Source organism: Monodelphis domestica, chromosome 3 (assembly GCF_027887165.1).
Source record: "Monodelphis domestica isolate mMonDom1 chromosome 3, mMonDom1.pri, whole genome shotgun sequence".
Lineage (NCBI taxonomy): Eukaryota > Metazoa > Chordata > Mammalia > Didelphimorphia > Didelphidae > Monodelphis > Monodelphis domestica.
Window position 1 is genome coordinate 32111022 of NC_077229.1, and position 17345 is coordinate 32128366.

The window sequence follows — 17345 nt, forward strand, 5'->3', positions numbered from 1 at the left end:
TAATAATACCACCTGATGCCTATCTGCAGAGGGGACCCTAGATTACATAATTAATAATAGTAATAATATAATACAGGATGACATGAGATGACAATGTAATATATGCTGTAATATCATAGGATGTGATAATATATATAATAAAATGTCATATAACATATGATATGCTATGATAGCAATTACATTACACTTTATGCTTCCAAAACACTTAACAATCATCATCTCCTTTTGTTCTTACAACAACCCTGGGTAGGTTCTGTTATTGCCTCCATTACACAGTTGAGGAAACTATGGAGAACAAAATGGTTTGCTCAGGGTCACATAGTTTGTGAATGACCAAACAGCAATTTGAACTCAGGTCTTTCTGACTCCAAGTCCAGTGCTCTGATCTGAAAAATGCTGCCAATGGGCTCAATGACATTTGAAATCCCTGAGGAGTGTAAGGCTAGACTTCTAAGATTCCTTCTAATTCTAGGCATAGGATCTCTGATACTCAGACCTGCTCATTTGGGTGGTCCAAGAAAATGACTGGAATTACCTTTAGCAGGGTATGTGAAGCCAACCACCCCCAGCCCCAACCCCAATCCTCCAGTGAGCATGTGACTGCTCTGGATTCCCACCAGCTGGGGCCAGAATTTAGAAGGGACTTACTAACCTCTTCTCTGAGGAGCTGGAGCAGCTTCGAGTGTATCTGGGGGAGGTTCTTCTATGATTCGGTGACAGGGTTGACTGGCTGGAGGTCAGGGAGGACCTGGCAGGGCTGTTGTAGGTGGAAGTTGGAGAGCAGACTCTCAGCGGGGACCTCAAAGTTGGTGAGGAGACATGATTCACCTTCACCTTGGAACATCCGGGACACCGAGACTGGAATTCTCTGAAGATGGGGAGAGTCAGTCGGGGATAGCCCCAAGTGAGTATGAATGCCTGGCAGTGAAATGCTCATCCCAAGCCCAGCAACCTCGATTTCTTATTTTTCTCAAAAGTAGCTCAAAAAATAAGCATAGCATATCAGCTCCCAGATGACAAAGGATAGGGACATATTGCCCCCCCCCACACACCTTTCTCTTTTTCTAGTTCTCTTTCTCTTCTACTCTCTCTTTTCTCTTTCATTTTTCTTTCTTTATTCTCCTTCCTTTTCTTGTCTCTTTCCTTCTGTCCCTTTTTTCTATTTTTCTCTTTTCCCTCCTTCTTTCTCCCTTCCTTCTTTTTTCTTCCTTCCTCCCTCCCTCACTCTCTCCCTTCTTTTTCTTTTTTCATTCATTCCTTCCTTCCTTCCTCTCTCTTCCTTCCTTCCTTCCTTCCTTCCTTCCTTCCTTCCTTCCTTCCTTCCTTCCTTCCTTCCTTCCTTCCTTCCTTCCTCTCTCTTCCTTCCCTTCTTCCTTTCTCTCTTCTTTTCCTTCCTTCCTTCCTTCCTTCCTTCCTTCCTTCCTTCCTTCCTTCCTTCCTTCCTTCCTTCCTTCCTTCCTTCCTTCCTTCCTTCCTTCCTTCCTTCCTTCCTTCCTTCCTTTCTTTCTTTCTTTCTTTCTTTCTTTCTTTCTTTCTTTCTTTCTTTCTTTCTTTCTTTCTTTCTTTCTTTCTTTCTTTCTTTCTTTCTTTCTTTCTTTCTTTCTTTCTTTCTTTCTTTCTTTCTTTCTTTCTTTCTTTCTTCTTTCTTTCTTTCTTTCTTCTCTCTCTGTCTGCCTCTATCTCTGCCTCTCTCTGTCTCTGTCTCTGTCTCTGTCTCTCTGTCTCTCTGTCTCTGTCTCTCTCTGTGTGTCTCTCTCTTTCTCCCTCCCTCCCCAGTGCCTAGCATGATTCTTTGAAAACAGTAGCCACTTAATAAAATTTAAGAAGCATCTACAATTTGCCAGGCACTCTGCTAGAAAATATAAACATAAAGACAAAGTAGAGATCAGTCCTTACCCTCCTGATACTTATAGCAAGTGGCAATTGAAAGGGCCTGCAGCACTTACCTTATCTCTAAGGCCTTCCTGCCTCATACATATTAAATCAGGAAGGGACCTCAGGAGCCATCTAGTTCCACCCCTCCTCCCATTTTACAGATGTGGAGTTGAGATCCAGGAAATTCATAAGATCACATAATTAAAGATTTTGAAGTAGAAGGATCATTAGAGGGTATGCACAGACAACAGAGAAGGGAACTGAGGCTTTGGGAACTTGAGTGATTCTCCCAAGGTCACTAAGGTAGTATCACAAACAAGATTTGAATACACATCCTCTAGTTCCTCTTTCTGTTTTCCCTTGCCACCTGGATAGGGGTGGGGTTGGAGGTGGATTGAAACAAAGGCAGGAGATGGAACATCTAGTTGGAAGAATGGCTTGTAGGTCAATTTGAATGGAATATATAGAATACTTAAAGGGAGATAATATCCAATAAGGATGGAAAAGTAGATTGGAACCATGGTTTGGAAGATTTTGAAACGAAGGTTGTGGAGTTTGGAAGGTTAGAGTGATCCAGTGAAAAGCAAGATGCCTCCAGAATCAGAGAACCTGGGTTCAAATTCTGCCTCTGACCTTTACAACACCTGAATCACCTTGGACAATTTAAGACTTCTATGATCCTCAATTTCTTCAATTGTAAAATTAAGTTCTTGATCTATATATTTTGGGGGCTCCTTTCAGCTCAAAATTGATTAACGATAAGAAAGAGAGATCCTCTAATACTCTTATCTTTTCCCTACTCTGTTAGGGATATGCTCTGGTGTCTTATATAATTATACTAATTTCTTCATGCCTTGGATTTTCCATCTGTGCATTGGGGGTCCTGTTTCATGTGCTCTGCTTCCTAAGAGCAAAACAAAATGCCTCTGGGATTAGCACTGGCTTTAGAAGACTCAGCTTGGGATCAACCATACTACACAGATGAACTTCCTCCTCAGCAGTCCCCACATCCTGAGGAAGGATTCAGGCTACAGGAAGGGTTAGGGGACAACCATGTGGTACCAGTTCCCATGTCTCTAAAAGAGGGCCTGAGGCCAGTTGCAGGGGGCTCATGTCTGTCTGCAGATGGCTCTTGCTTCTGATGAGCCAACAACTTCTGTTTGCTTGGCAAATGTAGACACAGAATCCTACCATATGTGAGTAGGACCCCTGGGCAGGCGCTCATTCCTGAAAAAGCCCTAACCTCGAGAACTCATGAATCAGGGCAGGTGTTTCACATTGGCCCAAACTCAGTAGGTCCCAGAGCCAAGGCAATCCTGGCTTATGGGTTGGCAGGTGGAGCCCAGATCTCTGAATAGTCAAAAGGATCCCACCTTTAGGACTATCAGAACAAGAGGATCAGGGGAAACAGTGTAAATAGTGGTATAGTTTAAGAACATTGAGCTTGGAATCACAGGTTCTCGGTTCCAATCTAACTTTATTACCCACTCCTTGTGTCACTTTGGATAAGTCATTTACCTCTGCTGTGCCTCATTCAGTCTCCTCATTCATAAAACAAAGGAGTTGGAATAGACTTCCTAGGTCCCTTCCAGCTCTAGATCTAGGATCCCCTGATTTAAAGGTGTTCATCTATAATTAAATAATGATACTAGCTGATATTTGTGAGAGGGGTTGAGTTGGGAGCAGTATTATCCTCCCTATTTGAAAGGGTTGATTTAAGGTGCTGTGGATGGATTGGAGGACTGGGGTTTGTTGGACTAATAAATAGGCTCAATATGAGTCAGTAGGGTGGTATTTCAGACAAAAAGCAAACTAATGGAATTTTAGGTTTCAGGGAGAGAAGCAGGATTGGGGCTCCAGAGCTGGAAGAGGCCTGAGAGGCTCCTGAGCCCAACCTCCCCATTTTACAAATGAGGAAAATTAGGTACATCGAGGTAAAGTGACTTAGCCAAGGTTATATAAGTAATTCACGGTAGAGTCCAGTTTCTAACCTGGGTGTTTTGAGTCCAGTGATCCCAGTGTCACATTTTTGTAAATCTTTATCCTTTTTTACCTCTCTGCAGCATTTGACAATGTTGACTGACTGCCCTCCTTTTCTGGGTTATTTTCTCTTTTGTTTTTTAATAATACATCTTTCTCCTTGAGTGAATATTTCTTTTGTCTCATTTGCTAAAGCATCATTCATCTCCTGCCTTCCTCCATGCATGTGGGCACCACAAGGATTTGTTCTGATCCTTCCCTCATTCCCCCTCTCTTCTCCTCTCCTCTCCCCAACTTTCCTCCCCTCAATTCCTCTCTTCTTCTTCCCTTTCCTCTCCTTCTACCTCTCTTCTCCTTTTCCTTTCCTTGTCCACTCCTTTCTGTTTCTGCCTCTCTGTCTCCCTCTTTCTCAAATACACACATACATATCACTTCCCATGAGTTCAATGATTATGTCTTTGTAGATGATTCTCAGATCCACAAATTAAACCCTTAACTCTCTCATGGGCCTCAATTCCTCATCACCAACTGTTTCCTGAAGAGCTCCATCTAGGTGCCCCATCTATACCCTGAAGTCCTTATTCCAGTCCTAACATTTTTTCTTCTAGGATCTCATCTACGTCTACCTTCCTGTGGTCTATTTTCCAACATCCTCTGGTATAAAGCTCCTTCTACCTCTCAACAGTGTATCAGTATATCATTAAAGTTTAAATTTTTAAAAAAGAAACTATTATCTCTGATCTTAGATTAATATATTATATTATTTTTATCTTTCATCTTTTTTATTTTTATTTTGATTTTTTTCCTCTTTCATCTTTTTAAAAACCCTTATATTCCATCTTAGAATCAATACTGTTTATTGGTTCCAAGATGGAAGAGCAGTAAGGGCTAGGCAATGGGAGTTGTCACTTGCCCAAGGAAACACAAGCTAAGAATTGTTTGAGGCCAAATTTGAACCCAGGACCTTTCATCTCCAGATCTGGTTCTCAATCCATTGAGTCTTTATCTTTCTTTTTAAAAACAGTTTGAGTTCTGAATTTTTTCAGTCCCTTCAGTTCCTCCCCCATCTACTGGAAACGTAAACAATGCACCATCATCGTTTGGAAAGGTTCTTGATAAAGTTTGAAGTTTTGTTTACAAATTAAAAATAAAAATAAGTTAAATTAAATTAAATGGACTTAAACTAAACTGAATCTATGATCTTTTCTGACTCCAAGTCCATCATCTTATGATCCCAGAGTTGTTGGGGTAAAATCAGGGAGGAGAACCATGGGCACATTTGCTCAGGGTTTGCTTTATGAACTGCCTATCCCATTGCTTGGATGCAATTGATGCCTTCAGGGCTGGTTTACTGACCTTGAATCTCTGGACGTGGTCTCTGAAGAGAGAGTCCCCAAAATGGGCTCCTTGACCTGGGAAGAACTAGTGGTGAAGGAATTCCCCGAATCAGAGCTGTTATCACTGCTGAGCAGTACTTCGGGTTTGCTGCCAGTCAAGTCAATCCGCTCCCGTGGCTGTTTGGGACTCCTTTTGTCCTGGACATCCTTCGGGCTAGATGAGCTGGTTAATCCGGAGGGTGGGGAGGAAGTGTCATTTCCTGAGTCATATTCCTGGGACCCTCCGTGGTCCTTGATACTCCCAAGTGGAGTGACTGTTTTGGTAAAGAGGTCAACGGAAGACCCCTCCTGAGAAATCTGAAAGTAAAAAGACCCATTGGGCATGGCTGAGCACTTGGGCATCTGGGCCGTGTCTAATTAAACCAAGAAATGTTACCTTCATGATGCACTGTAACAAAAGGAAAGAAAGAGAGAAGAGAAGCCCAGACAAAAAGAACATATCCCTGAAAGGAAACCACAGAAAGGAGACACTTGTTTACCCCCTGATATGGAAACTGGAAGTTTTGAAATATCATGCACAGATCAGTAGCATGCGATCCAGACTGAACAAAAGAAAAAAAAACATAAGGTTTTTTTTTTTTTCTAATAAATTAACTCAAACAAAAGGAAGGAAACTAAATCGAGAGGGAATGTAGCATCCCTCAAGGCAATCGAAACTAAAAGAACAGAGGGTAGGTGAGTTGGGGATTGAGGAATAAAAAGAAAAGAAAAGAACAGGGATATGTGGACTTAAAAAATTATCTTTTGGGAAAAAAAGATAAATCTAGAACTTTAAAGCGAACCAAATTCTCAATGAATTTGATGTTTTTCTAAGGAAAAAAAAAACATTTCCTAAATAGAACATGGAATAAACATCACACAAAAAGAAAGAAAATAAGTATAAAGGAAGACTTTTGCAAACCAACATATTTAGCACCTTTCAACTAAGGGGAAAAAGAAAAAACAAAACAGAAGAAAAGAAAAAGAAAAAACAGAAAAGAAAACAAAGTGAAATCTTTGGCTGAAAAAAATAAAAAATGTCTATACAGAGATTTCTCTGTGTGTATGTATGTGTGTGTGTATGTGTGTGTATGTGTGTGTGTTTTTTCCCCCTGGAGAAGGTAGCTAAAGCTCGGAGTGGTCTCTAATACAATCCCTAAGGTCTTAGCGGATAGCATCCACTTACCAATCAAGAATTCCTCCTTTAGTAGGTAAGGTGTAAGAAAAAGGGAAGAGCGGGTAACATCAGTCCATCATTAGAGTCTCAAATTACAAGAAAAAACATAAACCCTCTCTTCAAATCCTCACTTTCTGCTTTGCTTTTTAAAATTTCCAGTTTTTTTTTTTCAATTTTTAATTCTTTTTTAATCTTGGCTGTTTGCCATTGGGAATTGTCAATTCTCTTTGATTTCTCATCGGGAACCTCAAGGTACCAATCTCATTAAATCACCATTACTGTTTAAGTTGGCTCATGGATACACAGACTGAATATATATGCATAGGGGGTTACACATATATATGGAGAAGTAAAATTAAAAAAAAAAACACTATGAAGAGCAGATCGATTTGTTTAGACTGCTGGAGGGGAAGAAGAACGTTGGTATGACTTGAGTGTTTGGCCAAAGGTTGGACTGGGTGGGGAAGATGGGCAGTCTGGTTAGGAGATGTCTAAGGGAATCCCAAAAGAGGGACGCCATTGTTTTCACCTTTCAGATGTTGGAGGCATAATCCAAGTCTTTGTGGATTCAAACAAACAAACAAAACCCCACCTGTGTTGTCATAGTTCATGGGAATTCCCATGATGAACTTCTTCTACCAATGCCTCTTAGGAGCAGTGTGGCGTTGTAAAAGGCTTGGCAGCTCAGTTTGGTTTCCTTCTGTCAAGCCTTTATTGATCAAAAAGTAACTGGGTTCAATCCATAGTCTATGGCTGTTTTTTCTAAACCCTTACCTTCCATCTTGTAGTCAATACCATGTATTGGCTCCAAGGCAGAAGAATGGTAAGGGCTAGGCAATGGGGGTAAAGTGACTTTCCCAGGGTCACACAGCTGGGAAGTGTCTGAGGCCAGATTTGAACCCAGGACTTCCTATCTCTAGGCTTGTCTCTCAATACACTGAGCTACCCAGCTGTTCCCCCTATGGCTGGTTTTGCTTGATTTTTCTGGATACTTCAGACAAAAGTAGGTTTTATCAAGTTCCTTCTAGGTCAGAGGAGTCTGGCCACAGGGATCATGACTGCTCCATGGAGATGGAAGTGACAATGACTGCCCATGCACGAGGCCAGTCAGTGTCACCAAGAATTTCAGAATGGCTACCAGATTCCAAGACCACTCAATGAGAGGTCAAGGCTCAAGTTGGCTCTGCAGGGGGAGAATAGAATCTGATGAAGTGGTCACAAATATTTGAATTCACAATATTTGAAGTTATAATTATATTAAATAGTCCAACTGACACATGCAAAACGAGTTCAAATAATGTGCCCACTTCAGAGTATTTATTATGTACACTAATTGGGACCTAGCTGCACGGATCTGCCTATATTCTTCTCACAAAGGTGAGGTAAGCTTAACAGGAGATACATCTACCACCAGGCTATGAAGAAACTCCAGTTCCTCTTATGGCTACTTTTAGTACACTGAGGAAGGCCATCTTCTACTTGATTCTTGACCAGGCTGCTTTTTCCTCTTTAAAAAGAAGTCTCAATGAAGCTATTGGGTTTTCTGGGAAAGTCAGTGGCATATTTCAAACCCAACACCCTATTTTCAGTAACTTCCCTTTCCTGGCTCTGAAGTCTATTTCACTACCACAGTAATAATAATATAATAATAATATATATAATGTAATATATATTGTACAATTATATAAAATATATTATTACATATAACATAATATATAACAATAGCTAGCATTTAGATAGTTCTTTCTATGTGCTAGGTACTATGATACATGCTTTAAAAATACCAGCTCATTTGATCCTTGCAACAGCTCTGGGAGATAGGTGGTTATCATCCCCAATTTACAGATGAGGAAAACTGAGGCAGACAGAGGGAATGTGATGTAGCTAATAAGTGTCTGAGGCTAGATTTGAACTCAGCTCTTCCTGTTTCCAGGTCTAGTTCCCTACCACTATGCTCCCTAGTTACCTATAATGTTATTTTTTTTAAAAGGTTCTTTTGGGAGTATGGTTAGGAATAGCTTGTTACTGAGATCCATTCTGGCTCTGAGACCTCCCAAAGGAACTGTGGGCCTCAGCAGTATAGTTGAGAATCTAATTAATCCAGGAGCTTGGAGAAGAGATGAGGAAGTTGTCTTGGGAATAGTTGCCAACTCATTAGGATACTGGCTGATAGGGAAGGATCAGTGAGCCCAGTCTGTAGGCTCTATCTGCCAAGACCTCTGGGACAACCCATGTGGCAAATCACTCTTCTAAGTCCTCAGCTTACCACTGGGAACACCATTTCCCCCCAATATACAAAATTCTATATATTGCATAGAATTCTGCTCAGAATCTCAGAGCTGGGCATGGGGGTGGGGGGAGGAGATGGACCCTCAGCTATCATCTAACCTCATCCCTGAATGAGAATCCTCTCTAAACTATCCATGGCAAGCAGTCATTCTAACTTATCCTGAAGATGTCAAGGGAAAGGAACCCTAGTGTCTCCTGTGGAAGCTCAACCCTCTTTTAGATGGCCCTGGTAGGAAGCTCCTCCTTGTGACTTCTACCCAATGGCTCTTAATTTTATCTACTAGAGTAAAGCAGGATGAATCTACCTCTTCTTCCACAAGACAACCCCATAATTATTTAGAGGTAATTCTCATCTTCTCCCCAAGCCTTCTCTTCTCCAGACTGGACATTCTGAATTCCTTCAATGGGTCTTCATGAACCCATTCATTTACTATCTGGCTCAGTCTCCTTAGACCTCTGCAGCTCATCCATGTTATTTTTCACAGGAACAAACCATTACACCACCCTTTCTTGTTGTATCTAATGGGTGGTCAAGGTATAGGTGGGTTAGAACTTCTATATACTATAAGGAATGCAGAAGGGCCTTCTTCTCTACTCCTCAGCATGGCTAAAACAAAGTAGATAGTATAGAAGAACATGCATCTGTTTCCCCTGCATCCTCATCCCCAGTAAAACATGCTACAATAAAAGACTTCCAAGCCGTTGTAAGGAAAGTATAGTGAGATTTTGCAGGGAAGTGACATGAGATCCTTACAACTATGCTACAGAGAAACTAAATGGTCAATGAAGTGGTGTGTGTGTGTGTGTGTGTGTGTGTGTGTGTGTGTGTGTGTGTGTGTAGCTCAGCCTGACTCATGATCCCATCTGGGGTTTTTTTGGACAACATTCTGGAGTGGTTTGCCATTTCCATCTCCAGTTCATTTTATGGATGGGGAAACTGAGGTAAACAGAGTTATGTGATTTGTCCAGGGTCCCACAGCTAGTCTGAAGCCAGATTTGAACTTAGGAAGAGGAGTCTTCCTAACTCCATTTCAGGTATTCTATCCACTGTGCCACCTCGCTGCCCATATATAGATTGTTCTTTCAGAAAACAAAACAAAATTTCATTGTCTCAGTAATTTGTACCATTACCCTTTTGGGGGTGGGAGTCATATCACCCCTCTTCCAAAGCAGACTGGCAGCTATTTTACAATGGATAGTCTTAGACTATTATCTGGGCATACTAAGGGTGGACCAGCTACGGTCAAATGCCCTGTCCAAGGTCCTACAACTAGTATAGATCAAAGTAAGACTTGGTTCCAAGTTATCCTGACTCAGAAACTGATCTTTATTGTTTGTGCCAAGTCCCTAGTAAATTTAGAACTCACCTTATCCCTTCCCCTCCCCCTTTACCTTCTTCCAGAATTCTGGTACCTGAAATCATCCACTGCATCTACTTCCCTTAACCTATAAGAGGTTGTTGCAAATTCTTTAGGAGTGGGGAAGATGAAAGCTTTAAGAGATATACAGAGGTGAGCAGGTGATATTGCAAAGCCAAGTCCTATCCCCTCAGCTACTAGTGACTCCTCACCCAAATTACCTTGTAATTATTTTGCATACATACTGTGGTATGTATGCTCAGATGTGTATGGCTTGCCTCCAGTAGAATTTAAGCTGCTTGAAAGCAGGGATTTTTTTTATTTTCCTCTGATCAGCTCCATTTTCTCACTTACAAAATGAAGAGATTGGACTCATTGATCTCTGGGGGAATTTCTTAAAACCTGATTCTTATAATCTGAGTTCCTATTGCTGCTCTGACGTTTATTTACCTGTGGCCATGCACAAGTCACTCCATCAAAATGGGATTCAATTTCCTCATCTGTAAAACAATAGGGTTGAATTCCCTGTCCTTCTGGGAAGCCCTAGATATCTGGAGTCTAATTATATTCAAATTTGACAAAAGCGGAAGTTGATTAAGTGACTTTGATGAAATGATGGATCACTGGGTATCTTAGACAAGATTTGAATTTGAGTCCTTTTGACACCAAGGCCCACACTCTCACCATTGTGTCAAACTGCCCAGGTCTGCTGGCTCCAAATAGAAATATCATATCATCTGAGTCAAAAGGGACCTCACAGAATGCCTGAGCAAGAATCTTTTCTATAGCCACATCCCTTTATGCCCTACTCACATTTCACAGGGAGAATAGAATTAACCTATGTTTTTATACAATAATAATTAGATGTTCAAATAATACTATTTCACAGGGTTGTTGTGAAGAAAGCTTTTTATAAATCTTAATGCAGTAAAGAAATGTATTAACATTACTTAATAAACAGATTAATAATAAACTATCAGCATAGTACTAATATTATCATTATAAGAGTGAAAATATTGATATGGCAATTGGATCTTATCTGAAGCAGCTAGAGTTCACAGTGTATAAAGTGCTAGACCTGAAGTCAGGAAAGACATCTTCCTGAGTTCAAATCTGGCTAATTCTTTTAGATGACATGGAGATTTTGTCTTTTTTTTACTTCCCCATTCTAAGTCTATCCACTGGCAGTGGAAATATCCTCATCCCCTCACTCTCATACTTCCTGGCTGTGTGACCCTGGGCAAGTCACTTAATCTTGTTTGCCTCAGTTTTCTTATTTGGAAAATAAGCTGAAGAAGAAAATGGCACACCCCTCCAGTAGCTCTACCAAAAAAAAAAAATCCCAAGTTGGATCACAAAGAATCAGACATAACCAAAATGATTGAATGACAACAAAATTTGGAAGGGATCTTAGTGATTGACTAGCCAATACTTTCACTTTAAAATTGAAGAAACTAAGGCCAAAATAGATATAGTTACTTGTCTATGTTAATACAAAGGAATCAGGAAAAGGTTAATTATATATTTATATATTGCCTACTATATGCCATGTGCTACGTACTTTAAAAATATTTATCTTTTTGTAACCAAGGAAAAATGTTCTAAATTGACTAATTAAATACAATTTTCCAAAAAATAAACGAATAAAATGTTTGGATAAAAAATATTTGTCTTATTTGATCCTCACGACAACCCTGTAAGGTAGGTGCTGTTATTATCCCCATTTTTCAGTTGAGGAAACTGAGGCAGAAATGAAATTACTTGCCCAGAGCCCCACAGAGAGTAACGTCAGAGGCTGGATTTGAACTTGGGTCTTCCTGACTCTGGGCATAACATAACCTAAATGCCTCTAAATCATAATGTTTAAATTGCCTAGGGCAGAGCTTCCTATTCTCCTCTTAAAGATACTCAGGGACAGTGATTCCATAATGTCCTTTGATCTCAGGCTTCATCTTCCCAAGGACATTACCATCACATGATGGAAAGGTCTTAGAGGCAGGACACTGAAACAATTATGGTCCTGGCATATCCACTGACTACTGTGTAACCCTGAACAGGATGTTTCTCCTCTCTGGCTCTCAGGGCTCTTTTCAATTTAATGAGGTCCATAACATCCCTTCTAGTCTTAAGAGTTTATGGTTTGGATAACCAGTGAGAATGATATTGAGGGGATGAGGATATTTCCACTACCAGTGGATAGACTTAGGATGGGGGAGTAAAGAAGACAAAATCTCCATGTCATCTAAAAGAATTAGTGACTCTTTGAGTAGGGAGGAATCTCAGAGATCATCTGGTCCTTTTTGACTTGAACAAGAACTGTCTTCAACAAACTAAAACTTTTTTGAGCATACATTAGCTTAGCCCAGTGCCTGCTACACAACAAGTGATTAATAATTGCTCTATTTGTAGAGTCATCTATTTATCTCTCTATCCATCATCTCCAATATTCATCTATCTAGATTTACCTACCTGTCATCTTTCTTATCATCTCTCCATTTACTTACCTACATGCCTGCCTACCTACCCACCTATCTACTTTTCTTCCTTCCTTCTTTCCTTCCTTCCTTCCTTCCTTCCTTCCTTCCTTCCTTCCTTCCTTCCTTCCTTCCTTCCTTCCTTCCTTCCTTCCTTCCTTCCTTCCTTCCTTCCTTCCTTCCTTTCTTTCTTTCTTTCTTTCTTTCTTTCTTTCTTTCTTTCTTTCTTTCTTTCTTTCTTTCTTTCTTTCTTTCTTTCTTTCTTTCTTTCTTTCTTTCTTCCTTCCTTCCTTCCTATATATTTATCTAGCCATCACCTATATTTACTTATCTTCTATATTTCTATCAACTTTCTATCTATTATCCATCCATCTATACAACCGTTTATCTGTTTACTTTCCATGCCACTCCATTTTCCTTTGGGATATCTCAAGTTTGGAAAGTTTCTTACATTAAGCCTAAATCTGTCTCTTTGCAGCACTTACCCAATACTCCTCCTCATACCTTCTGGAGAGAAGTAAAACAAATCTTCTAGACAAACACAACCTCAGAGCTGGATAGGACCTCAGCACCCTTCTATTCCAACTTTCTTAAATGAGATTCTTCCCTGTTATGTGCACAAGAAGTGGCCATCCAGCCTTTGCTTAAAGGTCTCTAATAACCTCCAAAAGAAGCCCTCACCACGTTGGCATTACTTTCATTTTCTTGGTGTGAAGCCTATTTGCAACTTCTTCACATTCTACTTATTCTGGCCCCTGAGATGAAGCAGAATAAATCCAATTCCTCTTTACCTAACAGCCCTTCAAATATTTGAAGAAAACAATGATATTCATCTTGGATTTTCTCTTTTCCTCTCTTCAAGATAAGCACCTCTGCGAGTTCCTTTTAACCAATCTTCATATGGCAAGATTCAAAATCATTAACTATCCTTGTCACTCTTTTGATAGTCTCTAGCTGGTTAATATCTTTTAATTAATATCTATCAATATAAAATATGAACACAATACTCTAGAGTGGCCTGCCAGAACAGTGTGGAAAGAGGCTATCACCTCCTTACTCCTGGACACTATGATCCTCTTAAAGAAATTTACCACTGCATTTCCCAGAAAAGGAAAACCTTAGGACTAAAGTCTTTAGCACTGTCACATACTACAACATCAGAGACAGAGCCTTATCCAAGGAAATGACATTAAAGAAGAAGCATTGCCATCTGCTTTGCTGCTGTACTCTAAGGAAGACCGTGAGGACTTTTCCAGCTGACTTTCAGCTGAATTTTTTTCTTTCTGTTGTCTCTGGCCATCAGAATATGCAGAGGGATGGTTTCTGCTGTTCTATTGAATCCCTAGTGCTTAGCATATGATAAGCATTTAAATAAATTTCCTTCCTTCCTTCCTTCCTTCCTTCCTTCCTTCCTTCCTTCCTTCCTTCCTTCCTTCCTTCCTTCCTTCCTTCCTTCCTTCCTTCCTTCCTTCCTTCCTTCCTTCCTTCCTTCCTTCCTTCCTTCCTTCCTTCCCTCCTTCCTTCCCTCCTTCCTTCCTTCCCTCCTTCTTTCCTTCCCTCCTTCCTTTCTTCCTCCCTCCCTCCCTCCCTTCCTTCCTTCCTTCCTTCTTTCCTTCATTCCTTCCTTCGTTCCTTCCTTCTTTTCTTCCTTTTTTCCCCTTCTTGAGTGCCATATCACATATTTCCTCTCTCCATCAACTCTAAAACTCTTCCCCCTCTGTCCTCTTGCCTTTTATTCAGTGAGCTTGAGTTTCTGGCAGCAGAGGTCAATCAATTAACCAACAAGTATTTATTAAGAACTTTGTGCTAGACCCCAGGGTAGGTGCTAGAGATACAAAGACAAAAATGGAATGGCCTCTTCCCTCAAGGAGCTCATATTCTGTTGGAGCTTTATTATTATTATTTACTCTCAGAAACATTCTAGGCCTGGAATGCAAGAAAGCTAAAGAAATAGCTAGGATCTGCACATTTCAGACACAAATACAATAGACTTTAGAAGTTTCTCAGTCTCCTACCCACCTGATTTTTTCCTCCTTGGCTCTGAGTAAGGAAGGTGCCAAGGGAGTCATTGAATTTGAAGGGGTAACCAGATGCTGGGAAGCTTTTGCAAATTTTTCCTTTCTAAATGGTTTCTAACCTTCATTGCTTTTGAGCAGAAGCAGCATCACTGCTACTTTTGCTACTACCAGAAAATGACCAAACATGTTAAGTTTTGCAAAGTACTTTACCTATTGTATCTCCTTTAATCCTCACGACAACCCTGTGGGCTAGGTACTTATATAATCCCCATATGCAGCATCCTAATTGCTACCTATGTGCCTTTGCCCAGATGGGCTGTGCCCTATTGCTGCAATGACCTCCCTCCTGAACCTTCCCCCTATTGGAATCCCTAGTTCCATTCAAAGTTTAGCTCAAGTATGACCTCCTACACACATCCTCTAATTGTTGGACCTTCCCCTCAAAATGAATTTGTAGTTATAATGGGTATACACTATATAAACTTTGTATCTATATGTATTCCTGTTATAGCTAAGTGTTTCAGAGTTACAATGCATATTGTTATTGCATATTATGTATATGTATGCTGATACAATATATATTGATAGTTTTCTGATTGTTATAGGTATATTTAAACTGCTTGAATACATATATGTTTAGCAATTATAATGTCTGTTACATGCATATCATACATGTATACTGTGCTACATATTTGTTTAATGATTATGTTACATACATATTATGTTACAATACACATGATTTAGCTGTGGAAATATGTTATCTGTATGTTATAGTGTTATATGCATGTTGTATAATGTATAGCATTTATAATTTGTGCTTTGCAATAATGTGAGGTAAGTTACATGTATGCATACTATATTATAATACACTTGCCATAACATCCATGTTGTGTATATTTTATATGTGTATACTTGCTACATGTATGTTTTATAGGTCCAACGTGTATTCTGTGCATATTATGTACATGTATATTATGCTATGATATGTATTTTGTAGTTGTGATGCGATTTTAAGTATGTTAAGTATATTGTATTATAGCAGGAATATGTTTTATAGGCATTTATGTGTTACATCTATACCATACATGTATGTAAATGTGTTACATATAGACCATGTTATAATACACCTTTCCCAGCTATAATGCACATACATATTATGCATATGTATACTTTGCTATATGTTTTAGTTACGTGTATAATGTGTACATTATGTATGTGTATACTGTTACAAACATGTATGTTTTCTAGTTATCGTGCATGCGTGTTATATAAAGGTATACTATGTTACAATGTTTTACAGTTGTGTGAATTTTATATGTATATAGACTACTATAATACATGTTTTGAAGTTTGTAATGTATATATTTATTTAACGTATATGTGTACTATAATACATGTTTTATAGTTATATGCATGACATATATGTAGACTATTATATAATTATTTTACAGTTATAATATATGTTATATATAATATATGCATAGCATGTAATTATGTGTGTAAGATGTATGTATGTTATATAACTATGTTAAGTATAAACATCAAATATAAATATGCGATTCAGAAATATATTACATAGAGGTGTATTACATGGAAATCTATGTGTGGGTATAACTGTATATAAACTAATAACTATAATGATTTTCTAGTCCTAATTCACTTCATCTGCATCACTGATCTGAGTAGGTGCTTTCTCCTCACTTCTATCCAATGTAATAGGAAAAGGAAGAATGTAAAAGGACTTTGCAATGTGAACTTCCAATTGATTGACAGGGACGTGTGATGGAGAGTCACATGGGAGCCTGAGTCAAGATCTGGGTGAAGAGTCCAAGGTCCCAGCTGAGAAACTCACTCTCCCCTGAAGAAGGCTTGGGAAGAAAGTGGAGGTTTTCCATCTATCTACCAGGTTTCTGGCCCTTTGGGAGATACCAGCTTGAGTGAGAGGGATGCTGCTTGGACTGGCTGCTGGCAGCTGGACAGAGGCCCAAAGACCCACTTCTCTACTGGACCTGCTTTGGACATTTTCTTCTGAAGATCCTGGCTCATATACTGGACTCCCTTTGTGAGACTGTGTTTGAGGAAACAATGGATTCAGCTTAGATAAGTTAGTTTATTAGATAGTTTTATGGGAATTAGGTTTTGGGATTAATTCTAATAATTTCCCCTTACCATTATACCCTCTTTTCCTCTCAACCTTCCCAACAATAAACCTAATTATTTATATGTTTCCTTCTTGTTCTTTCTCCCTAACAAGTCTCACTATAACACCTAGTAGAATGGGTTGTTTTCCTTTATGTCACTGTATCTTTGGCATTGATTAGAGGGCTTGGCAAGAATTGAGTGATTAATAAGTGATGTTTGTTGAGCTGAATTACAATATTATTTTACAAATGAGGAAACTGAGGCTCAGAAAAGTTAGTTGATTTGTCCAGTGCCACATAGCTAGTAAGTGTCCAAGGTGGAATTCTGTTGATTCACAGTAGGCTGGCCATGGAAAAATACTATTTATCTGCTCTCCCCTCCCCAAATTTCCACTCCCATTAAGTATTCTGTCTCTCCTTAGATTTTTTTCTCTCTCAATGTCTGCCTCATCTCTTCTGTCCTTAATGCTCTTGGTGTTAACACAGAGCGTTTTTTAATAAGTAATTAAATACCCACTATGAACTCAAGTTCCTTCAATTTTCACAGGGAGTCTCTCTGAGCCCTCGGGGAAAGCCTATGTGGTTATTTATTGTTTTTGTTTCAAATCATTATTTAATCAAGAACGGGAAAAAAGGCAACCTCTCACTTACACTTCA

General features: G+C 39.4%; 1 protein-coding gene across 1 annotated transcript in view; it reads right to left on the reverse strand.

The window, feature by feature from the left end:
- Window positions 1–17345, reverse strand: part of SRRM4 (serine/arginine repetitive matrix 4) — a gene marked incomplete at its 5' end in the record, with an annotated part of 246835 nt that overhangs the window by 11244 nt on the left and 218246 nt on the right. The window contains 2 exons of the mRNA XM_007490321.3: window positions 653–868; window positions 5212–5549. Coding sequence (XP_007490383.2) covers window positions 653–868; window positions 5212–5549 — 554 coding nt within the window. The remainder of the gene's footprint in view (window positions 1–652; window positions 869–5211; window positions 5550–17345) is intronic.